The 24,641-nt window shown below is 52.5% G+C and overlaps 2 protein-coding genes across 8 annotated transcripts in view; both read left to right on the top strand.

The window, feature by feature from the left end:
• Zmiz1 (zinc finger, MIZ-type containing 1) overlaps window positions 1–24,641 on the top strand; it is a 208,869-nt gene that overhangs the window by 144,452 nt on the left and 39,776 nt on the right. Inside the window, exon 1 of one of the 7 annotated variants that reach the window (XM_030247864.1) lies at window positions 4,392–5,144. The exons of 4 other annotated variants lie outside the window; for them this stretch is intronic. The gene's annotated coding sequence lies outside the window, so the exon portion shown is untranslated. Of the gene's footprint in view, window positions 1–4,391; window positions 5,145–5,214; window positions 5,887–24,641 lie in introns of those variants that run through there. 2 more of the 7 variants (XM_030247863.1, XM_030247865.1) reach the window with 2 other exon arrangements.
• Gm45915 (predicted gene, 45915) lies at window positions 1,187–3,310 on the top strand. The gene has a single exon (NM_001309430.1). It carries the CDS (start codon window positions 1,221–1,223, stop codon window positions 1,596–1,598), a length of 378 nt encoding a protein of 125 aa, NP_001296359.1. The 5' UTR covers window positions 1,187–1,220; the 3' UTR covers window positions 1,599–3,310.

Here is a 24,641-nt window from a genome sequence, read left to right on the forward strand (position 1 = left end):
TACAATTTACCCCAATACCATGACTTCTCAACCTATCTCAACTGTCTTAGTTGGGTTTTTCACTATAGGACCTGCTGTTGGGTGTTCTCACTCATTTGAAGTCCAGTAGATTCTGAAAACCCAGCTAGCATGCCTAGTGTTTGGCTCTTAAACCTCTGCCTCCTGAGTACCTCAGGGAGTCCAGGAACACAGCAACTCGATTCTTGCTTCTCCTCCAGCCCTGGGGGCAGCTCCCGCCCTTGCAGGCCAGGCTCTCCATCAGCATCAGTGCTACTGAGGGGGTCCTCACAAGTATAGAGCCTTAGCCTGGACCCCTTGCCAGCTGAGCAGGTAGGGGGCAAGCAATTCCCTAAGACTAACAGGGCCATTCTGAGCCAGCTCCTAAATGCCCACCTCACTCCCCCTTCCCCCACTGCCTGCCCTGCAGAAAGCTTTCCTGGATCTCCAATAACCTGGAAATTGTAGGGTTTCTCGGACATGCTGAGTGGAGGTGAGGGACAGGGGGCTGGTGTTGTTTTCAAAATGAAATGATTATAGGATTTGGGCAGGAGCCAAATGCAGGGTTCTGAGAAGGCTGCCTGGGTCTGGGATGAGGAGCCGTGCTGGGGGTGGGGCGGGGGGGGGGGGTGATTCCCGGAAGGGGCAGGGGATACTATAATGGGAGGAGGGAGGTAATGAGGTCTCCTTCCTGTGTCATCTCAGGTCGAGCTGCCTCTGTCAACAGCAAATAGGCCAAATAGCAAGTTGGAGTTTAAAAAGAGATACTCTAGGAGCTATATAAGAGTTCTGCACACTGTGCTGGCTGTGTGGCCCAGGTGGGCACCATCAGTGCTGAGTCTAGGCATCCCGTGCCAGACAGTATAATGTGCAGCATGCTGAGGATGTATCAAGGCTGAGAAGTAGCTTAGATACTTAGCAAACTTCACCTGGTCAGTCTATCCCCATTTTACCTTCCATGTGGCACATAATAACTCCTGACCCAAGAGGGTGGTAAGGATACTATAAGTTAGTGCTCAGGACATGATGAAACCCATACAGCAGCCAGCAAGCATTCAATGGCCAGGTGTCAGTAGGAATAGAAGGGGAGCCCAGCCTGGTGGCCCTGCACTGTGTCCCTGGTATAGGCGACCTTTTAGGCTCCGTACTGGTCACGAGCCAAACATTGCCTGTGCCTTCCCTCTTCAAGAGTAAGAGGGACTCATCAGGGCTGAGAAAGGAGAATGGCAGGGGAAACAGTGCTACAAGGATGTCCTTTGTGTCCTGACCATGCAGAAGGAGACAGAAGCCCCAGGATTGGTGGTTCCCAGAGGCAGAGCCCACTCCTGGAGGTGACTCACACTCAGTGTTGTCATTTGATCCTTAGCTGTCTGTATGTCTGGTGCCCTGTGACCCAGTCTCTTTATGGTGCTCCGGAGCAGCATTCCTTTCTGTCCCCCCTTGTTCTTCTCCACGCTTCCCAACGACCAGGTACACACCCACTTGCCATCTCCCTGTTAACCCTACCTTCCCAGTTAGTGCCTGAGTACACAGAAGTGACATCTCTCCAGGTCATCAGAATTCTTGTCAATCCCTCTGAGTCAGCAAACTGCCTGGGTTAGAAGTCTGGGACTTCTCTGGGACTCAGAACCCAGTGCCCAGAATCTGAGCCACATCAAGGCTGGTTGTTCTCCCTCTCCTCATCTTGAGAGTTTGGCTTGTGCATGACAGGCCTGCCTGCCCACTTAGTTAGCCTTCCTTCCTTTCTTCCTAACTTCCTGATGGCCTTCGAAGCCCCTAGACTTACCATATCACTACCAAAAGAAAAAAGAAAAAGAAAAAGCTGTAAGTGGGAAGTGACCCACTTTTGACCCCTGGTACATGCATCCCAGGTAGATGCCTTGGTCCCTTGTCTTATTGGAACTGATTCTAGCTCATCCATGAGCTGAAGGAAGTCAGTCCTTTGACCCAAGCTTGGGACTGTGGTGTCCTGGCTACATTATCTCCCTTCTCACCCCTCCTCTAGAGGGTCCTTCAGGGGGCGGGCTCCCCACTGCCAGAGGATAAAGCATCCCCGACTCCGGAGCCAGCCAGCCATGCCACAGCACTGTATTTATTGGCGGCTCCTCTTCACTCAGGCCCACGACAGGAGTTCAGACCCCCGCGAGAAAAGCCACCCGCTATTGATCCTTAGTCAGGTCTCCGGAGCCTGGCAGACATTCATCAAGGAGCCACAGCATGGGGCTACAGCTCGCCCTTTCTTTCTTCTTCCTTTCTTCTACCCCCCAAGTCATTCCCCCCCCCCCCGGGGGGGGGGGTCCGAGGGAGGCGGGTGAGGGGGCTTGCCGAGGTCACTCCAAGAGCTGCAGAGCGTCTGGAAGTGGAGTCGCAGGATGCCTTTGTCTGCTGCCTCTTTTTGTAGATCCTTATCAAGGCAAGCACTGCGGGGTGGGGTGGGGTGGGGTGGGGTTGGCTGTGGGCCCCGGGCTTTTGAGCAAGTCTTTGGAAGTTAGAGATGTGGAACTTGGAGCGAGTCAGGGAAAGCCCTTCTAACGAAGATAGTGTGTGGAGTGCCGGCATTTCTGTAGACTCCAATACTAAAAAGAGGCTGCTAACCAAGAGGGCCTTGAGGGATTTGATTCCAGAGAAGAGAGCCTAGAAATTAGCAAGTGAAAGGGGCCAGTTTGGACTGATGAATGGGTGCTTGAAAACAATTTGTTTTCTTAAGTATGTAAATATGCTAGTGAAGAGTATTTACTTTTTGGGTTACCTTGGAAAACCCTGTATCTTGAATATTATTTCCATCCTCAGGGTCCCACTCAGGAGCTTCTGAAGTGGGTCCCGAGGAGAACTAAGAGGTAGGAGGACGAGGAGGCAAAACAACGGGAAGCTGTCTTTATAATTTCTAAAGGATTACCACCACCAAGTCCCTGCCCCTAAGGTGTAAACTTTGCTCAGTTCCAGCCTGAATGTTCACTCAACCTGCAGGAATGATCTTTCTTAATATATGTATTTCAAAATATATGTATATTTTATTTATATATGTATATTTCATGTATGAATATGTTTGCTTGCTTATATGTCCGTGTTCCACTTGTGTGTCTGGTGCCCTCGGACTAGAAGAGGGTGTTGAATTTCCCTAAACCTGGAGTTTCAGATGATTGTGAGCTGCCACATGGGTGCCAAGGAGAGAATTCTGGCCCTCTGCAAGAGCAAGAAACCTCTTTTAACCACTGAGCCATCTCTCCTGCCCCAGGACTATCTTTGTAAAGTTAGTTCTTTCTGCTACTGTGTGTGTAAGCCCTTGGCCACTGAACAGGCCCTATGAATCAGATGAGAATTGTAAACTGTCATTGTACAGAACTTTGGGAGGATGGGGTGTGGGTTCTAGTTATTTAGAGGCTTTCGTGCTTGGATTAATCGAAACTGAGCCCTGATATTGTTAAGTTAGCCTGACACCAGAAAGTAGGTCTTAGGGACGTGTGTGCTTCTGAAATGTGGGCCAAAGTGTCCTGCTCTGTCAGCTGGCTATGCTGAGCAGTGGGAAGGATGGGAGAGCCTTCATCTAGTTTCTTGGAGTCTCAAAACTCTGTGGTGGATGTTTGGAGGGGCAGGGTCTCAGTAAATATTCCAGTGGGTAAATGAATGTCCTCAAAGAAGCCATTATGCTACAGGAGATGAGAGTGAACCCCACCTGAAACGTGTGCACAGCAGAATGCAGTCAGTCTGTCCCTCAGCACTGCCTGGAGGTTGCTCCAGGAAGGAGAGGCCAATTAATTTCCTTTGCAGAAGCTGGTTCTTGGGCAAAAAGAAAAATCCAGTTATGAAGTAGAAATTAATCCATTTAGCCAGCTCCTGGGAGGGGAAAGCCCATGACAACTGCATTTCCAAATGCCATCCCAAAAGTGATATTTCAAGTGGCAGTGGGTGGGATTAGAGCCTGCTAACGACTTCTGTCAAACAAGGAGTAAGAGCCCAGTGTCTAGATAAGTGATTTGTCTTGCCACTTCTGTGGCCCGCAGCGAGGCAAGCAGAAACGCTGAGGGGCCAGTCAGGAAGGAGCTCATACTGGAGGGGCGTGTGAAGGAGGCTCACAAGAAGGAGCCTCCAAGGCAAAGGGGGTCAAGTCCCCAAGCTGGAGAGATCAGTGTGCAGATGCAGAGAATTTAAAGCCGCTCTTGGCTGTCTTTCTTGAGGGTGAGTGACCAGCCTTTCCTCCTCGACTAATTGAGGCAGTTAGGAGCTCATTCAAACAACTTTCACTGGTGAGTGGGCGGGTTTTGGGGGGAGTTTATAAAATAGTTTCTCCCTAGTGAGTGATCTAGGTGGATAGAACCCTCAAAGGAGGGAGGGGATCCGACCTCTTTGGGCTGGACAGCTAATGGGTTTCCAGGGGTGCCTATGGGGCAGAGGAGTGGGAGGGGCAAGCACGGGTCGCGCCCCTGCAACTACTGGCTGGAAGGAAGAGGCCGCGGCCACCACAGGATGCAGTGTCAGGAAGACGGCAGCACCGGGAGCAGGGGCGGGGCTGTGCACAGCAGCCGCCTCCGGCTTCCCTCCCGCCGCCGGCTGCGGGGCACAGGAACTCCCCGAAGTCAGGGAGGCAGAGTGTACGTGCGCCAGTTCACCTACCCTGGCCCGGGCGTTCCGAGAATCCCAGGGGCTACAGGGACCCCCTAAGCTGGGGGAGTAAGATGCCAAGCTGCTGATCTCCGTCCCCACTAACCCTTTCAGAAAGCCCTTTAAACCCAAGTTGCCACTGGATGTCCCCAGCCTGCCCCGCCCCTTAGCCTGCGGAGGCCACCCCGGCCCCGCTGCGGACCCTCATTAGCATGACCTCTTGAGAAGATTCGCTGGCGGGGGCGGGAGGCACCCGGAGTCAACCGCCGCCAGCGCCTTCCCTGAGGCCCCCTCGGGCGACAGCGCTCCAGGAGCCCACTCTCACAAGTGTTGCTTCCAATTAATTGCCGAGGCGGGGGGAGGGAGAGGGGCCTGGTCGCCGCCCCCGCCCGGAGGCTGGAGCTCCACTCGTCGGGTCGTGCGTTCGCTCTGGCGGCGGCGTGCACCAGCACCACCCCTGCGAGCAAGTTTGAAATGTGAGCTGCCTCAGATCCCTAGTCACCAGTCCCTCGCAGTGAAGTGGCTGGGCCGGCGGGCTGCGCACGCGAGTGAGTGCGGGCTGCGGGGCGGGGGTGCGGGCGCCAGGCTCGTGGGGCGGGGAGGGCTCCCCGGAGACGCCGAGACAGGGCCGTTCGCCTTTCATCGTCCTCCCGCGCTCCTCCTCCCTCCCCTCCCCCAGTCGCGGCGCGCCCGGCTTCCCCGAAGCCCCCGGCCCCACGCGGCGGCACGCAGGCTGGGTGGTCACGCCCGCGGGGTCTGTGAGCGCGGCGCAGCGCAGCGGGCCGTGGGAAGTTTCTCCTGCGCGCCCAGTGCGCCCCCGCCCCCCGCGCGCCCCCGGTTCCCATCCCCGTCCCCGAAGGGCTGTCGCTTGCGCCCGGGCGCGCGGCTGGTTGCCTCCTCGGCGGCGGCGGCCCCATTAGTGGAGCCTCCGCCTGTGATTGGCTTCGCCCGGGAAGCTGGAGACGGGCGATGAATAATTGATGTGTGCGGTGCGGTAGCCGGACAGCGGCGGCGGTGGCGGACGGCAGCGAGCGGGAGCGCGGGAGCCTGAGCGCCCTCGGAGGGGGCAGCGCGCAGCGAGCGGGCGCCGGAGCCGCCCGGGGCCCCCGCGCCGCCGCCGCTGCCGCCGCCCCGGCGCGGAGCGGGGATGCAGGCGGCGCCCGCTGCCTACTCTCAGCCTTTGTTCGGCGCCGGCTGATCCCTGCCCGGAGTCGCTCGCTGCGGTCGCCGCGGACTGGGCTTTAGCCTCCGGGGGCGCCAGGGCGGGACCGCGGACTGTGCAACTTCTAGGTGAGTGTGGGGCTGGAGGGGTCGGTGCGGGGCGCCCGCGGGCCGGGCCCCGGCTCCCTCCGGGGCGCAGGGGTGAGTGTGTGTGCATGTGTGTGACAGAGGAGAGCCAGTGCATTGTGGGTAGCACCGTGTGCTGCATGGTGTCAGCCTGAGGCTTGGCCGTAAGAGTGGCTTCAGCGTGTACACCAGGCCCATTTTGTTCACCCACAGAGGAGACCTTGGTTCCTCCTCTGGATGCGAGGGTGGGTGGGGGACCAGACAGATTGATCCCCACGCCTCTTTCCTAAAGGTGAAGTGCTGGTTCCCCAGCAGACATTTTACAAGGCTTCATCCCTGGTAGGCTTCCCTTTGCAAAAAATCAGAGCTAGCCCAGACCCTTTTGGTTAGAGGCAGTGGCTAAGGGGTTTAACTTAAAGCTACTCCTTTGTGAGAATGAATCCTTGATGCTGGAGAGACCTGGAGGCTTGTATGGCTCTAGGGCTCCCTTCCCAGAGGTGATGGGTGCACAGCAGAGTTCTGACAAGTGTTTACTGGAAAGGCGGCTGCTGCCGCTCCTGCTGCTGTTGCTCCTGCTGCTGCTGGTGATGGTGGGGGGTGACTGGCATCAGGCTGTATCCGGCTGTGAGGAAGACCTTGTAGAGAGGTTCTCAGAACACTGCAAGGGCTAAGCAAGAAGCAGCTGCCAGAGGTCCCCAGCATTTGGCTTTAGTGTTGGTAACCAGTGCATAGATAAGTCCCAGTTCCTGGTTCACCTGGAAGCCAGCTGCAGTAAGACTAGGAGGGCAGATAGGGTTCCTTAGACGGGCTTTGGGAGAGCATCAGGTCTTACAGTGTGGCCGAGGCATAGTGTGCACTTGACCATTAGGCTTAACTACCAGTGAGCCTGGGCATAGCAGGTGATTTTCTAAGAGGGAGGTTTTGTGAAGCAGCTGCCAAAGTATTGGTACCAGTGTTTCTCAACAGTCCATCCTTACGTGTGGGCTAGAAATCAGACCAAGGAGTGCACAAGGCCATGTCACCAGGAAACCTGGATGGTGTACAGGGAGAGTCCTCCATTTCAGGGGCTCCGGATCCAAAGCTCATCTCCCACTGTACAGTGTATGGAGATTAAGGTCTATATGGCTTATAATATATATATATATATATGTGTGTATATATATATATATATATATATATATATATATATATATATATATATATATATATCTTAACCAGGCAGTGACTACCCTGTAAGTAGCTGGAATCAAGTCCCTTCAGGGCTATTTTTACCCCAAACTTCCTTAGTGAGAAACCACCAAACGGCGAAGCTTTGGTGAGAATCTGAGTCTGTACCGGAAACAACCGCCTGCACAGAGTTTGAGACTTGCTTCCTCAGGCTGCTTGCTCTTACTCTCCCCTGCACAGCTTCCCTCCACCGTGAACACTTCCCCTCACAGCCCCACACACTCCAGAAAGAAGGCTCCCGGTGTGTTTTTTTTTTTGGGGGGGGGGGATTAGTCCAGCTCAGCCCAGTAGGGAACGGAGGAAAGCAATGTGTTCCTTACTACCATGCACCCCACTGCCCACCACAAAGCTTGTCAATGAGTGGATGCTCAGTGACTGTTCAGCAAGTGTGTGAAGGTGTAGAAGAACCTTACGGCAGGATTAAAAAGCACTTCTAGATCTCTGTCCACAGGGATTGAGCTCCTACTCACCACCCAACCATATGCAGATCCTAGGAGGTCTAAACTGAGTTCCTGGTGTAGTTAACCAGCGTCCTGCGTTGGTCTTTCTGAGTGGCCCTTGCTAGGTCACCCCCATTGAGGGATGGCTGGTGATCTCAGTGGAAAACTACCATCCAATATGGTGGCTTCTAACCACATAGGGCTGCGTCTAAGTTTAAACTGATTTAACAATAAAAGTAATACTCGCTTAGTTCTTTTAGTTTTCCTCCCAGGTGTTGGGATGGTAGGCATGTGTCACCGAGCCCAGTTTGATTTGTGACCGGTACTTAAGCCAGTGCTGTTTGCACATAAGATAAGCAGTGTATCAACCAAGCTACATCCCTAGCTGGAATTGGTTTCTTATGCTCAATAGCTGCACAGGCTAGCGGCTACCCTACTGGACAGCTTGGACTATAAAACAGCTGTCTTCTAGTGGCAGAAAGTTCCAGTAGACAGTGCTGGGTGAAAGCTCGAGGTGAGCCCACCTCATGTCAGCATAAGCCTGTTAGATTAGGTTTTCCGTATGCTTAACAGTTTTGAGTCATGGCAGCCTCTGTGTGGGGCAGGCATAGACTAGCCAGTGTTTGCAGTTAATACTGGGGTTAAATTTTGCCGGAGGGCTAGTTGCCAGCACTCTGCTGTGCCACAGAGGTCAGCCAGGGGGCATGTATGGGCAGCAGTCCAGGGGCGACCTCCCTGAGGACCGCCATGGTGCCGGCAAGGCGTCAGGCTCTGTGAAGTCATGTATCGATCAGACGGTCCTCAGAACAGGCAGTTCTGAACTGGCAGGGCTGAAGGGGAGGGAAAGGTACTCTGGAGCTGGAAGGTGTTTACCTTGCTGGATGTGGCTTGGGTCCCTCAGGAGAAGCCAACTTCTCCACAAGGAAAGAGACTCATCCCTGGGCAGGTAGCCTGGTTGCTTGCTTCACTCCAGAGAAAGAAGGAAAGGACCAGCAGAGAGAGCCCCAGGGGTAAAGGGAGGTCTGGATACCTGGCAAATGGTACAGCCCCATGCCCCACACCCCCTTGCTGTCCTCCTCCAGGGCCCACTATCCCTGGTATCGAAGCATACCCACTGGGCTATGCTTGCTCTGGCACTCGCTCCCCAGAAGCCCCAACTGCCTGGGAACCTCTCCCGGGCCTTCAAACAGCAGCCACCTCCCAAGGGAGCTCGCTCGGGGAAAAACAAGGCCCTCACCCTCAGAGCACATCCAGCTTCCTAGGGAGCTCCTGAGCAGTACGTCTAGGCCTGGAAGGACAGACAGACAACAGCCATTACCTGGGGAGGAGAGACCAAGGTCACAGCAGGGCAGGTGTGGGATGGAGCAAGTCTCTTCCCTCACCTGGTCTTCTACAGGCCCCTCACTGAGAGCTGGAAGCTAACAATTGAACTGAGCCCTGCCGCCTTCTTCCCTGATCCTCTACTCAAGCCAGGCAGCACTAGTGACCTGCATTTCTGTCCCTGTGTAGTCTCTTCCTGGCTAGACCCTGGGCTATCTAAAGGGGTGGCTTTCTGCATACCCGAAAGGGAGTCCTCCAGACCCATCTAGGGGGGGCGGAGGGGGGATATTGAAGGCCGAGAGGGGCTTTGTTTGCAATCTCAGTTTACAGCCCTGTTAACAAGACCCTTACAGGGTACCGTGCTGCCTTTCCTTCAGAGTCTCTCTGCCAATGGACCCCTCCCAGAGGATGCCGGGAGCCAAGCCTTGCCTGTCCACGCGATGAGAATCCTGGGGCAGGGGGTCCAGGTTATTTTCCTCTCACCGTAGCCAGCCTAGCTGTGTCCCTGACTTCCACTAGAAGCCCACTCTGGGCTTCTCATCTCTTAGACCTGCATAATCGTGTGGCTTCTTCTGCAGCCCTGCCTCCAGGTGAGGCCTAGCCTAGGGCAACGGCCTGCCTGAGGGGCTGGTCCAGCCTCTGATGACATTTTACTGCAGCGAGGCCCCTCTGATTGATTTCAGCTGGGATGCGCTCCCCACAAACTCTGACACTGTTCAGAATAAACACAATTCCTCTGGCCCAGCCCTCCAGTAATAGTATCTGTACTGCATGCAACATGTACATGTAACCTTTGACAAGTCACCTTGGGGTGGGGGTGAGGGTGGGGCTGAGGGCTCTGATAGGGCTGCTCTATCTCGTCTGTACGGTGGAGCTGGGGAAGGGAGCAGGAAATGGTGACTTTGGGCCTGGATCAGCCTGAAGTTTCCCAGAAATGAGTGAGCGGGATAATAAATGTCATGTGAGTGAGTGAGGCTTGAGGTGTGGTACTGGATGGGAGGTCAGCGGACCAGAACCTCCAGTGGCGGCTAAGTGCCCCATGGCTGAAACCCTCCCTCCCTCCCAGGTTTGATTCCCTAGGGCAGTGGGAGAGCTGTTGAAGACTTTGGAGCCACTGAGGCTCCTAGAACTACAGTTACCAGAAGCAAAGGTGTTGTAATTCTGCCGTGGAAGAGGGGAGGTTAGCATCCTGCAGCGGGGATACCCTTGCTTCTGCTGACAAAACGAAAGCCCTCTCTGGTCACAGAGCTCCTGTTTTGCAGTTGTCATGGTAGGGGTCAAAGGCAGTGCTCCACATCCCCCAGAGCTCTGGGAACTTGCTGGAACTTGTCCAGATCTCCCCAGGCAGCTCTCCTGGAGAGAGGGAGGAGAGGGAAAATAGACATTGTGGCCCTGTAGCTCCTTGGGTCCCAAGCAGGTCTGGGAAGTTTTACTGCAATGGGGACATTTTCCTAAGACTGGGGCTATGGGGACAGGTTAAAGAGAACACCCCCCCCCCCAGGGCTTCTCACATCCTATTTGTTGCCCCAGGATTTAATCCTTGTCCCCAGGGTCAGAGCCTGAGGCATCTCATGATTTACAGGACCTTGTCTGTCTCCCAAGAGTTTGTCTCTGATTAGTGGAATAGCCATAGACAGAGAACATTCTACAACATCTGGTTCCATCTCTACTTATCCTTAGGAGGACTTTGAAAAATGGTGGTGGTGGGTGGGAGCATCATTCAAAGGGAAAAGAAGCAGCAGCCCCCAGGGCCTGCCTGCTATTCCTTCCTTCCCTTCCTCCTGTTCTTCCCCCTTCCCTCCCCCTTTTCTTCTTTTCTCCTCCCTCCTTCCCTTCCTCCTTTAATCCCTTCCTTATTCCTTCTCTTTCTCCCTCCCCATCTCCATTCTACCTCCTTCCCTTCCTTTCTTTTTCTATTCTTTGCAATGCTGGAGGTTGAGTCTATGGCCTCTGCTCTCAAGCTAAGCAGAAGGCACTTGGCCTTCTGTTTATTGGTAATTGACACAGTAAATAAAGGACTGGGTCCACCAGATACAGAGTAACTCTTCACACCTTCTATACTAAAAAAAAAAAGATAAGACCGGAGTTGGAACCCTCTCTCATCTCTCAGTTCTGCTGGATCTAGACCCAGCCCAATGCCACCACCCAGGAAGCTACCTCTGGTCCCCAGCAGACAGCAGCATGTAGCACAGGCTGCTGAAGATAGCAGAATAAATACAGCCCAACACAAAATTATAGCCACTTAAAACATTAAGAGCTATTTCTGCAGTGTGTGTGTGTGTGTGTGTGTGTGTGTGTGTGTGTGTGTGTGTGTGATTCAGCTATATAGTTTTCAAGTGTAAGCTTTGTAATGACAGTGTTATGTCACGATGTCAAAAGGTTAGACATGCTAGCCTGTGATCACATACCCACAGGTGTCACCTTGCTTGAATGTAAGGGCAGACGGGTTATGTATGAGGGATGTCAATACTGGGTGCCTCATTTTTGTGTTACATGAGCAGCCCAGGACACAGGCTGGTGATGACAGGAGTGGTCATCTAGGAAGTGCTTGAAATCCTGCAGAAGCAGAGGGGTTACCATGAATTTAATGCTAACCTCAGTTACAGAGACCATGTCCAAAACAAACAAACAGTTAGAATCACTCTGTACAGAGCATATTTACCTAGGTTCTTGTCCTAAGCTCGGGGTGTCAAGATGCCTTTGTGGTATACAGCTTAAGGAGTCCTTCTCTTTCTTGGGGTCCCACCTTTCACAGGTCTATTACACAACTCCACCTAGTTATCAGTAGCTAGCTACCTGTGCCTATTTGATTGTGTTTTTGTTTTTTAATTTGGGGATTATGTTTTGAGACAGTCTTACTCTGTAGCTCAGGCTATCTTCAAGTGTGAGCAGCCCAGCGTGTGTAGCTGTTTAGATGTATTAGTTAAAATGAGATGATTTGGGGTTTTCAGTTCCTTAATCCCACCATTTGAAGTTCTTGGTGGATATCATATTGAATGGTGTAGCAACAACGCCCAGAAAGACAGGAGGTTCTGTTGGGCAGTGTGGTGTCTAAGTCACTGAGGTCTCTTGAAGATGTCTTATGAGGTCTGTAGTGGGGGTAGGATCTGCAGCAGGGCCTCAGACTCACCTGCCTGCCTGGCCCCCGTTGCCATCACCACCATCACCCCGACGCATGTAGGCCTCTTAAAACAGGGTCACCCAGGGTATTCCCAAGCCATGTTGGAACGTAATTATGAAACCCACATCTGTAGTTTCCTGGGTGACTTTGGGTAAGTCACTTAATTCATGCTTGTTTCTTGATCGATAAAACATCTGTGCTGCTTGCCTGGCAGGCTGCAGTAGATCACAGGGCTGCGGAGCATTTAGCTCTGTGTCTGGGATATAGTAGTTACCCTGTAAATGACAGCTTAACTCAGACTCTCCTGGAGTTCCAAGCCCGGGAGGTGGGGGTTCTCTCTTGACCCGACTTGCCCATAGCCTTCTCTGGGCCTCAGTTTCCTGTTGTGTACTACTAGCAGAATCTTGGCTGTGCCCCTACAGAAATGCCCATCCCTTCCTTGTGAATGGCCACCACACCCGGGGGAGGTAAGGGGGTGGTCTGAAACCGTGTGGGGAGGAGCGGCGGGTGTTCTTGTTGTCTGCTGTCCTGGTGTAAAGCCACAGGACTGACACTGGTGACTGACCAGGGCTGGGAAGCCCCAGCTCATGTCCCAGCTGGAGAGGAAGTACCCAAGTGCTGGCAGCCGCTTTCATTTCCTTCCTGAGGCTTGAGCTGGGTGGGAGTCTTCATGGGGTTCCTAAGGCCCTCACATTTTTCACACAAGCATTCCCTTCTGGGATCTATGTGTGGCCCATCAACATCTGGAAGCCCCTGGCTTCTTATGCAGAGCGTCTTTGAGCTGAGCTACACTGAGGTGATTCTTGCTATTCAGTACACCTAAAGAGGGTGGTTTTTTCAGTGGGAACCTGGTCAGTTCTAATGAACCATTAACTCTTCTAGCTCTGTAACAAGTCTCTGTACTTGCATATACCTGCCCTCTAGAGGGGTACCACCCTCTTGTTCCTCAAAGGGAGAGGCCTCTTACCCAGGCACTATACTCACAGCCTAGCCACAAACCCTCTCTCTGGTGTCCTCCTCTGCGACTGCTCCATTGCTTAGCGCTACCCTAATTCCCAGCTTCCATTGAACCTGAGAAACCTGGGTGCCTTGCTTGTCCTGGGGTCCACCAGGCCTCATGCCATGAGAAACCTCAGGAGAAAGGTTTGTGGTTTCTCTACAGGGACTTAAGGATAGTTTGGGTGTGCATGCTTTTGTTTTTTTTCCAACCACCATCCCCCAGTGTTCCCAGACAGTCCCAGGGATGCCCTGGCAGAAGTCAGCACTCAACATATAAAATCCCTGTCCTACCCACTGGGCCACACATGGCTGTGACCAGTGGGTCTCCACTAGGTCACAGTGGAGACTAGGGAGGTAACTGGAAGCAGAAGAAGCGCCCAGACATCTTCAGGACGTGAGAAGGACCCTCCCGCTTCCTCCTTTGTGGGCACAGCACAGGGTCTGTCTCTTTCCTGGTCCTGCTGCCACCCAAAGGCCCAGCGAGCAGTAAGCAGACTGTTTGGGATACAAAAGAAATGCCGCTACCAGTTTCCCTCCAGCCACCCATCTGACCTAGAATCAAGTCTCGCCAGGGCCAGGCTGACCAGGGCCTGGTAATCCTCTCAGCTTTTAGTACTGGGCTCTCTCCAGAAAGGACCTCAGTGACTTAGGCAAATCCCTCTTGTCCAGTGGGCGCCCCGGGACCGTTTTCTCTGGGACCGTTTTCTCTGGAGTTACTTCCCAGGTTGTGGGATCTCCCACCTTTAGGCGTGCCCCATGGACTCTTCCCTAAAGGAAACCCAGCCCCTAGAAAGGCCCGTTCAGACCAGCTTCCCTAGTCCTGGGTCCTGTTAACTGAAACTGTGCCGTCCCCCACTCAGACTACCTTAAGCTTGTAAACATCAGTAGTGTGCCACGGTCTCAGCTGTGCCTGCCCCGGGTGTGTCTCGGACATTCTGCTGGGGGCCCAGGCGGCATGCCCTTTCTGTGGTGCTTACTCTGACACATACCTAGTTCCCCCCACCCTGCCTGCTGCTACTGCTCAGTACTCTCGGCAGCTGTGGCTCATCCAGGTTTGTGTGTTCAGCATCCGGGTAGGTGAAATGCAAGCAAGTATGTTTTTGAATGCGTGAATGAACAAAGAGCAGGTTCTGGGTGGGGCCTCTGCCTTCTTGGGAGTTTAAAGTCCCCCCAGTGGGACTGCAAAGCACATGATGTGCAGGGTAACACTCGTATCTGGAGGCGAAGTGGTTAGACCTGTTGCCGAGACTGCATGCATAACACAAGCATTACTTGTGTTTGTGTGTGTGTATAGGGCCATGTGTGTGTCCTTATAGACCAGTAAAGGACATTTCCAAATTGAGTCATAGATGAGGCTCTGGGGTGGTGTTCTTGTGGGTGTGTGCACACTCGTGTGTGACCAGTGTGCCTAGCACAAAGGATACAGCATGTAGGTGTGTCAGTGGATACCGTCGGGTAAGGGCTAGGATGAGCTACCCTGTGCTAGCAAACCCTGAGCCATGCCCACAGGAAGGCAGGCCTGCCATTCCAGTAGAGTATTTCTAAGGGTACTGTTCCCAGAGGTAGCTCTCAGGACAGGAGCAGAAAGCCAGGGTGACTTCCTAGCCTGCTCCATCCTTGGGAATCTGATTGTATATGATTCTCTCAGGCCTGAGGGAAGGGAATCCTGTGGCTTCTCCTTGGCACCCAGTTACCTCTGCCATCTCCAGGAATAGGAAGATACTGTGCACGTCATTACAGTTATCTGTGCAGAGGTCCTTTTCACAGTTTCTTAGCAGAGCATCTGGGCATCCAACAGAGAGGGCTTGTCAGGTCCTCTCCCTGCTTGGCGCCAGAACTAAAGGACCCTGGAAAGACTGGTCTCTGAGCCCTCAAAGTGCAGTCCCTCCAGTCACAGCCACCTGGGTTACGTCTAGGGTAGAAGGATCTCTCTATGGTAATTCAGCTTCTCACCTTGAGTCCTCTTACCACCAGGCACAAGGAGGAACAACACCCGTGTGACCTTATCTTAAAACTGACTCAAGCTCCTGATTGCAGGTTGAGGTCAGAGGTTACCGGCTACCTCCAAAGCTTCCATGATAAGCTGACACAGTAGATGTTGTTAGAGCTCTTCAGAGTCCAGAAGGGACTTTCCTGCCCATGCCGCACTCTCTCCCCAGAAAAGGAGGTATTGTCATGGACTAATGGAGCGTGTGGAGCCAGGGAGTTTGGGCTGTCAGCAAGAGTGAAAGCTCTCTAGCTTTCTCACTTCTCATACTGAGTCTCTCACACCATCAGGAGACCCTTGCAAGCCATATCTCCTATTCCCTGAAACTGTCCCAAAGAATTGGAAATCCAGACAACAGAATTTCTATTGGAGTCCGGGACTTGGTTAGGAGCCCATGTATTAAGGAGAGAATGACACCATGACCCCAAAAGATGATACTCATGACACTCTATCCAATATGGCCCATGTGGATGCCCTGGCCTGTTCACACACGGACAGACAACAGACAGACACACACACAGAGAGAGAGAGAGAGAGAGAGAGAGAGAGAGAGAGAGAGAGAGAGCAAAGCACACACTACTTTTACAAATGCCCCCCAACCTCCAAAGAAAAAGAAAACAAAAGCAGAAGATACAATGTTTCCCACCTTGATCTTTGTCTCTGCATTTAGAAAACTTCATTGTAGCTAAAAAATCTTGTTATTAAACTGATTTTTGTGTTGAACCTTAAGTAACCATGGCTTGCTTGACATACTTCAGAAAACCAAATCCCTGGGAGAACTGGCCTGTTTTCTTGAGATGAATCTTAGAAGTTCCATGGAATCTTAGTTCAATGAAGAATGTTCATTCTACTTCTGGTGGCTTCTGGCATGCTCTGCCCTGCCCTGATGTGCTCTGAAACACACACACACCCCAAACCCCTTCTGGTACAGGATAGACAGGGTGGCTGTGGAGAACTAAGCAAGGGCAAATTTAGGGTCTGAACCCCAAGAGTCTGGTGGGCTCTGGGGTGGTCCTCTCCATTCAAGAATGGGCTGAAATAGTTGCTTGCAATAAATTTAAGAGAAGTAAATAGGAGCTGGGATGTGGCTCACTGGTAGAGTGCTCATTCATACCTAGCATGCTCAAGTTTGAGCCCCAACACTGCGCATACACAAACTCAAATTATTCTATGATCTCAGGACCCTGGCTACTTTTGTTGTGACAGCATGGGACACAGAAACCTAGCACTCAGTCTGTGAAGAAAACCATAGAATGAGGTGGGTGGCCTTGAGCCCAGGCTGACATTGGTAAGGCAGCTAGTGTAAGCATACGTCTGTGTGTGTTGTTTTTAAAAGATGTATTTGTTTGTTTGTTTTATATAAGTACACAGTAGTTGTCCTCAGACACACCAGAAGAGGGTGTCAGATCTCAACTACGGATGGTTGTGAGCCATCATGTGGTTGCTGGGATTTGAACTCAGGACCTTTAGGAGAACAGTCAGTGCTCTTAACTGCTGAGCCATCTCTCCAGCTCCGTAAGCACACTTCTTTCCAACTAAAAACTTGCTGAGCCAAAGGGAAGCTGCCTGTGACAGTTGCCCAAAGCTAGCCTGAGCTAGGGCCATATATAGAACCAAGTCTGGGGGCAGTCAGAATGGTGTCAGTTGGTGCCATGGGGTTCAGTGGATGAGAAAAGCCTCCTCAGAGAAGAGTCCAGGAGTGAGTGTTTCCCTGGGGGCTTTGGAACCTAGTGGGTCTCCCTATCCCAGCCTTCAGTCCAGAGTTCCATGGTCTCTTCCACTCTTGCTTTGGAGGAAGAATGTACATTTATACAACCATCTACCTTGCAGCCAAGCTCAGCCTGCAACATCCAGGTTTGCCTGAGCTGTACATGACAGCTGGTACCTGCTCGTGCTCCGAATGGCTGTTGGCCTCCAGCCTGGCTGGTTCTATCCTTCTGTGCCTTAAGGTGTCTGCCACAGCCTTGGAAGGTATTGTTCCTCCCCCATCCAGCCCAGGGCCATTCCCTGTGGCCTCTGGGAGGTTCAGGTTTCTACCCACCAGGTGGGCAGTTCCCCTCATTCCCCCAAAACAGCAGCTCATCTCACAACACTGCCCTGTTCCTGCCACCTGGACCCCCAGGTGCCATCTGTCACCTTGTTTCAGACAGCAGGTAGGCGATCTCAGGGCAAGGGCAAGAAGAAACCATGTAGACCTAGGATTGAAAGGCCTGAGGCTCCAAGCATAGGGCAGCCAGTAGCCCACCTGCTTCCTGGCATCTGCATTTCCTCTGCCTCTCTGTAGCTCATAAATGCAGGCATGAGGATGGATGTACTAAAGAGCACCCTCCCCTCTTACTGTATGACTGTGGCGTCCCTCTGGACATCTCTATGGATCTGAGTGCCAGACAGTTCTTAGACTGTTCAGCAGGGGCATCTTGTGTCTCTCTCAGCTTGTTCATCTGCTGCCTTCCTGCTACCCACTGTGCCTGTGCTTCTGAGACAAGGGTGTCTTTGAACCACCTTCCCCCACATTGGGCTGCACCAGTTAATTTCATCTTCCTCGGGCTCAGACATAAACCCTCCCTCCCCCACCCCTGCACTTCTTGGATTTAACAAGCCTGCTGGAAAACAATAGTGATTTCCGCATCGATCATAAACAGAAGTGATTACCATACAATTATGGCCTGAACCATCAGCCTGGATGCAATCACAGAGCCGTGTTATAAATCGGAAGACAATTGCCAGCAGAATTACCCCCAAATTGGTTTAAGTGGCAACAAAGGAGTGTTGGCATTTTGGGGAGGGGTGTGAGAATCCTGGTGGTCTTGGTAGCAGAGGGTCTCTGATGGGGTGCTCCCCGGTGCCTTCTTGGAAATTAAGGGTGCGTTGCAAGAGCTACCCGTCATTTTTTCTACACTGTTTTCTCCTCTTCAACTGCTGCTCCTTGACTGTGTCGGCACAACTTGTTGTAAACTTGTTTATACCAATGTGTGAGTGCCTAAGTAGTCCTTGAAACTGGGACAGTGTAAAGAGGTGGACCTTGTGCGAGGGAGCAATCTGGGAACCTACTCACCTGTAACCCCTCCTCCCAGCATCCTTTTCAACTGTAACTCACCAGGTCAGCTTCTCTGTGTAGGCTCTTCTGACCTGCCGCTTCACCACATCCTTCCTTCTCTTTCCCTAGCCCAGTAGTGGACTCTCAGGCCTCTCCCATACATACCCCATCTAGGGCAGCCATTCTGGCTTGCAGGCAGCCTCAGTAGTCCAAACCTGCTCCTTTCTAGTGTGGTTTGTGAGAAGTCTCTGACAGCAGGGATGCCTTTAGGTCTAAGTCTGTGTGTGTATGTGTGTGTGTGTGTGTGTGTGTGTGTGTGTGCACTATTAATCTCCAGTTCTGTATGTGTGCCCGTGTGTCTCTGTCTCTCTCTGTCTCTGTCTCTCTCTCTTTCTCTCCCTCCCTGGTATCAGACTGCATTTAAGTTCCTAGCAAGAACAGTCTGCCTGTGATTGGTAGACTCAGGTTGTGCCAGGTGGAGCAAAATCCACCTTGGCAGTGACTGCTTGGCAGGCACATCTTGTCCGATGCTCACAGGAGGGTTCAAGAATACTTGTTACTTGTGCCCCGGTGTATGATTCTAAAAGCTGCCAGATGAGGTGGGTTGGCCAAGGCCATACCGTCCATCTGTGGGGATTGAGGTCATCAGACAGACATTCTATAGCTTGTCCCTAGTTGCCATCTCTCCAGGCCTGAGGGCAGACAGTGATCTTTGCCTGGTACTTGACCTGTGAATGACCTCAGACAGTTCTCAATGGTGAATAAACAGTTGCTCTTTTATATCCGTTTGACTCCAGTATTGTGAAGGAATAGTGTGGCTTTCTCCAGGGGCAGCCTGAGGGTCAGAGTCAGGCCCAGACTTCCCCGTTAACCAAAGCCACGTTGAGCCCCACCTACCCACCAGATAGCAGAGCTGGGCTCACTGGTATCTGGGAAGCCAGAGGCAGCATATCTTCCATGAATTCTTGCTAAGCCTCAGGATGGAGTCCCATCTGTACCTGGTACAACTAAACATTATGGTGGCTTCTCCAGCTCTGTCCTAAACTGCCAGGGCTACAGCAGGCCTAGGGTAGAGGGAGGTAGCCACCACCAGCTTTGCTGTGGCATGGGAAGGCTGGCTGTGTGGCCTCTCTGCACAGAACAGGTAGCCTCTAGTCCTGCTGACTTTCTCCTAAAGTGCCAGGAGTCCAATTGGTGGGAAGACAGGGCTCAAAGCCACAGAGACCCAAACCAGGGTTCCACCTTTACCATGGTGTGGCTTGTACCGTCTTTACCTCTGAACCACAGCTTGGATTTAAGTAGAGGAGTATCCCACCTTGTTGGATTATAATGACCCATTAGTAGGAGTGCCTGTTCCAAGCTCTTCAAATGATGAATAGCCATCTCTGGCCTGAGATCCTAAAGTGCAGGGATCCAGGCTTTGTGAGCATTTGTCTAGGGTCATGTTCTGCGCTGGGCACGATGAGGACCGAGCTTGCTCTCCACAGCAGCTGCTGGATCTATGCTAGGCAACAGGAGGCAGGGACCCCAGGTGGCCATTGACACTCGAATTCAGTGAATTAAGCTTAAATGAGACTTAAGCTCAGCTCCCCTTGCAGGGCCATGGGTGAAGTACTCCACAGCCGCGTGTGGCCTTGCCTCTTGGTTGTGGGCAGCATAGATCTATCTAGAACATTTCTCCAGTTGGGGAAATTCCATGGCAGTGCTGGGCTATGCTCTTGAACCATTTCCCAAGTGTGACACTTGAGGACAGGGTGGTCTCAGATGGAGGCAGGCTGGGACACAGGCAGGTACGCCAGATGCACTCTGCCTTCACCAGTGTAGACCTTTCTCCTGCCATGCCACTTCCGTGGGCTCACTGAAGGCAAAGCCTGCATTTTCTTCCTGGGTACTGTGAGGTGGGTAGGTGTTGAACCAATGTCGGATGAATGAATGAGTAGACGCCACCTGACGCAAGGCTGGGACAAACTTGACTCTCCTCCTGATGGAATTAGCATGGGGTGGGTAGAGTCGGCCACTGAGGAGTGATGGATGGCCCCTCTCTCAAGATAAATGTGGCAGTCAAGGTAATCGGATCGTGTGTGACGGTCTAATTTGTAGGCGAGGGTAGGAAGCGCCCTGCCGCCCATATTAGTTTAATCAAATGCCCGGTATCTAAGTGGCTGGACCCAGATGATGGATGACATGAGATTCGTTAAATGCCGTTGCCCTGTCGAGTCGAGCTTCCCGAAGCCCCACCAGACTCCTGAGCTCTTCAGTTTGTTTCTTCTTGCTTGGTTATATCTGTGTGGAGCAGGGAAGTGAGGCCTGGGCTCTTTCTGTCCTGGGTTCTCATGGAGGCTGAAGAGGAGGCTAGAAGGAGCTGACATGGAGTCTCCTCATGAGAAGTCTGAGTCATTGGACCGTCTTGGGGAGTCAAGCTGTTCATCTTGGGCTTCTCTCTTCTGCTCTCTCCTTTATTTCAGCCAGCTGGCCTTTACATTTCCTCCCTCCCTTCCTCCCTCCCTCTTTCCTCTCTTTTTTTTATACTGCTAGCTGTCCTGGAACTTGCCACATAGACCAGGTTGTCTTAGAACTCCCAGAGATCCCCCTGCCTCTGCCTCCCCAGTGCTTAGTGAGGCTAAAGGTATGTGCCAGCACACTGAGCTCCTATTTACTTTCCTAATGGGACATTTCAGTGCTAGTTTTTCTCCATGTTGTATGACAGCTGGTCAGCTTCCCATTAGTGCAGGAACCTTCCCTGAGAGTCTTCTGTAGCCCTTAGATGATGGAGTCTTCCTATCTCATCATCTGGACAATGTGGAGTGTGTGTGTATGTGTGTGTGAGAGAGAAAGAGAGAGAGAGAGAGAGAGAGAGAGACTCTTGTTTCCACTACTCTAATTGTATGCATGCATGGCCTCTTCAGAAGGACAAGAGGGAGGTGGATCAGGTATTGGGAGAACTGTGGATCTGGAGCCAGCTCCCTCTTCCTGCCCGTGTGAATGTCTGCTCTACAAAGAGATATATCTATGTACTTTGTACATAAGTAATTTTTCTCCTTCAAAGAGTATAGAACCCCCTGCCATTTGCTCTTGCTGGTTGTCCTTTGGCAAGTCTCTCAGTGTCTCTGGGGGCCAGGAGACTAGACATAGTGATCACCGATTCCCAGCACTGTCAGGACGGCAAAGAAAAAGGGGTGTCCTGATTTGTCTAGCATATGCAGCTGACCTTCTGAGGACACAATGCCTGTACGAGCTGGCTCTTTTAAGGTCAGAGAAAGAAGCCGTTTCATCCTCAGATTCTCCCTCAGCCCAGGATCCCAGCAGAGTCCAAACTGTGAAGTCTGGCTCCAGCCTGCTGACCACCATCCGTGGTCCTGTGGCCTTGCTGGGTTGCCCATTGTCTAGCCAGGCCAGCCCCTCAGGCCTCAAGCTCACCCTGTCTGTGCCCGCTCAGCCTGGCCAGCTGGCCGTCCAACCCCAGCCCCTCCTGCCACCGTGCTTTCGCCTCAAGCTCCGTTAATTTTCATGGCCTCCATCAGAGGCAGAAGGCAAAAGCTGTTTCCTGCAGAGAGAGAGAACAGGAGCTGGAGGGATGGAGGGAGGGTTGTGTGGAGTGCTGTGTGGTGATTGAACACTGCAGAGGCCTAAACAAATGACGGTCGCCTCCTCCAGAGGCTCTGAAGAGAAACCAGGAGCTGGGACTGACTGCACAGCAGATGGCCAGGCTGCTGTCTGCCTTGTGCTTGCCCTCCCTCCCCCATCACATCCTGCCTTACCTGGGGCCCGGCTCCTGAGATCCCACAGCTGGCTCAGCCCTATGGCCACAAGATGCAGAGTCCTCAGCTCCACTCAGCCAGCCCACCAGCTGTTGATGGTGGCCCCGAGAGCTGCTGGCCCCGAGAGCTGCTGGGGACAGACCCAGGTTCCCAAATACAAGACCTTCAATCAGAGGACTCCAGAGGCAGAGTCACTGGAATAGGGTCTGACCCGAATCAAGTTCTCCACCTGTAGCTCCTCCGTCATGCCACTAGAACACCTGTGTAGACAGAAAAGGTCACCTGCAGGTGAGGCAGGTGCATAGCCCACCTGGGCCTTGCTCCAAAAACTGACATAAAACCAGGGCTCCACCCACTCCTGTCTCCAGCCCAGGATTCTTCTTCTGAGAGAGAGTGTGAGGTTGAAGAAGCTCTGCAGCCCAAGGTGGAAAGGTAACCCAAAGAGGGGTTACAGAGCTGGTCCTGAGAGCCCCTGAATATTACGTCAGTGAATAGGAGAAAGGAGAGAGAGCCTCTCACATCCATTCCTGAAGTCCTTGAGAGCATTTCGTGCTGCCGGGCCCGACAGTGCTTCTCAGAGTGAGACTGGACAGCGTCACCATCACCATAACCTGATGGAAATGCAGATTCGTCAGCTCTGTCCTGCAGCATCAGAGATCCCACAGTTACGGGAGTCTAGGACTTGTAACCAGCCTTCCAGACGATTCTAAGGATTGCACTAGGAGAATGTCTGGCCAGGAAATCCAGATGGTTCAGTCTTGCTCTGGGATTTCCTGTCCGGGACATCCTGAGTGTTACATACTGGCCAGGGGTATCCAGAAAGCCACAGCCCTGGTGTCAAAAGAATGACTTTCACTGCAATGAGATGACAGGATATTTTAAAGAAGTCCATAGGGAATTATATCAAGTTAAAAAAGTAAAACAATAACAACAACAGAAATCTCTGTGCCTTCACCACCCTTAGGTGTGCCATCCAGAGTCTCTGAGAGTTGCTTCAGGTGGTATCAGTCTAAAACCAAGAGTGTCTATGACAATCTAGAACATGTTCTGGAATGTTTCTCCAGGGTATGAAAGGGACCCCCTGTGGTTTAGGAAAAAAAACGATCCAGTGGCATAAAGAGATCAGTCAGCTGTTTTCCTGCAGCAGACTGTTAACCTACCAGCCCCGATGGGCACCTGGAGAGGAGGTGGTCACAGCCAGACGCAGATGGTCCCTCACCCACTATCTCCATTAGGCTTTTTCTGAAGAGGCACAGAATAGCCAGTCAGGGAAGGTGTAGAAATGAAACTGTGCTCTCATTTGTTGAGTAGGAAGACAGCCACAACCACGTGGAGAACCCACTTGAAGACTGGGCAGGAAGGAACCTCTAACCACCCCTGTTTGCCATGTTTGGAGCCCCTGGACTGAGAGGTCTTCTAAAGAAGAAGAGCTGTGTGTCCCAGAGTGACTGCAGCTAACTCCATAGCCCGGAGTTGGACGGAGGAGGCCCTGTCTGCATTTTGCACCAGGATCCTGAAAGTCTGAAAATGTATCCAGTTAGGCATCTGGTGACTCGGGGGGGGGGGGGGGGGTGAGATGAGGGGTCAGAGGCCTAAAGACAGAGGGCAGATAGGACAGAGTCTGGCCAGTAGGTGCTCCCTGAGTGTGCTCGAACCCCGTAGTGAAGGGTGTGGGTCACTCTTTGAATGCTGCCTCTCCATCCTTGTCACACCTGTCACCATGCCCCACGCCCTTGAGTTTTGAGAACTGCTTGGATTGTTCCTTTGTTGATACAAGTTTGCTGTGGGGCAATCATCTCACCAAGACTTAGTCACCCCACAGAGCCTCTATGTTGGTGTCATGAGCTCTGCCATTTGAGGGGCCTGAGAGTGGTCACCAGCTGCTTGCTGGTTCCCCTAGGATTGGACACAGTGTACAGCTGGGTTGCTCAGCACATAAAGGTGTGATCTGCTGTCATCTGGCTGCCGATGTGGTGAGAATTGGGGATTCTGTGCTATCTAAGGAAGAAGTGGGGCTCACTCCAGCCTCTTACCTGGAGGAATCAGACCGTGAGTTTCGATGACATGTCTCAGAGGTTCCCCAGGGACAAAGGATTTCCATAGGACTTCCTTGGCCCCCCAATTCCCTAAGTTTGAACAGAGGGTAGTGGTGTTTTAGCCTGTAGGAGAGAGCGTGTTCAGGAAGGAAAATGGATCTTGAGGCTGTCCCTGCTGCAGCTCCACGATCAATAAAGTGTGTGTGTGTGTGTGTGTGTGTGTGTGTGTGTCTGTGAGGGGGGTGTCTTCTCACCTTAGGGACTCAGGCCAATGCGAGAGCATTCTGGTCTCCTAGGCCATCTAACTACATCCCTTTTACTACCGTTGCCACCTCTGGGCTATCCTTGGCCTTTTCAGGTGTTCCTTAGGGCAAGAAGAAGTTGCAGGGGCAGGTGGGGAGTCCTCAAATAGCCCCTTAGGAACACCAGTGTGTGTCCTTGAGCACCAAGGAGTTCTGCCCTGGTGGAATCCATGTCTTCCCAGGCTGTGGAGAGAAGTTTGTTATGGGCGTAGGTCCAAGGCTCTAAATGGAAGACTATAGTTACCTCCCTCCTCCCTCCTCCCCTCCCCTTCCCCTCAGTGCTGCATACTTTGTTTCTGTGGCTGTACGTTGTAGTAGTGGGGATTAAACCCAGAGCCCTATGCATGCTAGGCAAAAGTTCTGCCACTGAGCTACCATCCCCAGCACTTGGATTATTGGTATTGTACTGTTATTGTTTTGTTTTTGAGATAAGGTCTGTGTGGACCAAGCTGGCCTCAAACTCAAGAGAAACTGGCCTGCTTCTGCCACTGCCTCCTGAGAGTTGGGACTAAAGGCCTGTTGTCATTTGTG

Source organism: Mus musculus, chromosome 14, assembly GCF_000001635.26.
Source record: "Mus musculus strain C57BL/6J chromosome 14, GRCm38.p6 C57BL/6J".
Lineage (NCBI taxonomy): Eukaryota > Metazoa > Chordata > Mammalia > Rodentia > Muridae > Mus > Mus musculus.

Excerpts from the sequence above, each read along its gene's own strand:
- Gm45915 (NM_001309430.1), top strand. The coding sequence starts at position 1,221 with ATGGCAGGGGAAACAGTGCTACAAGGATGTCCTTTGTGTCCTGACCAT.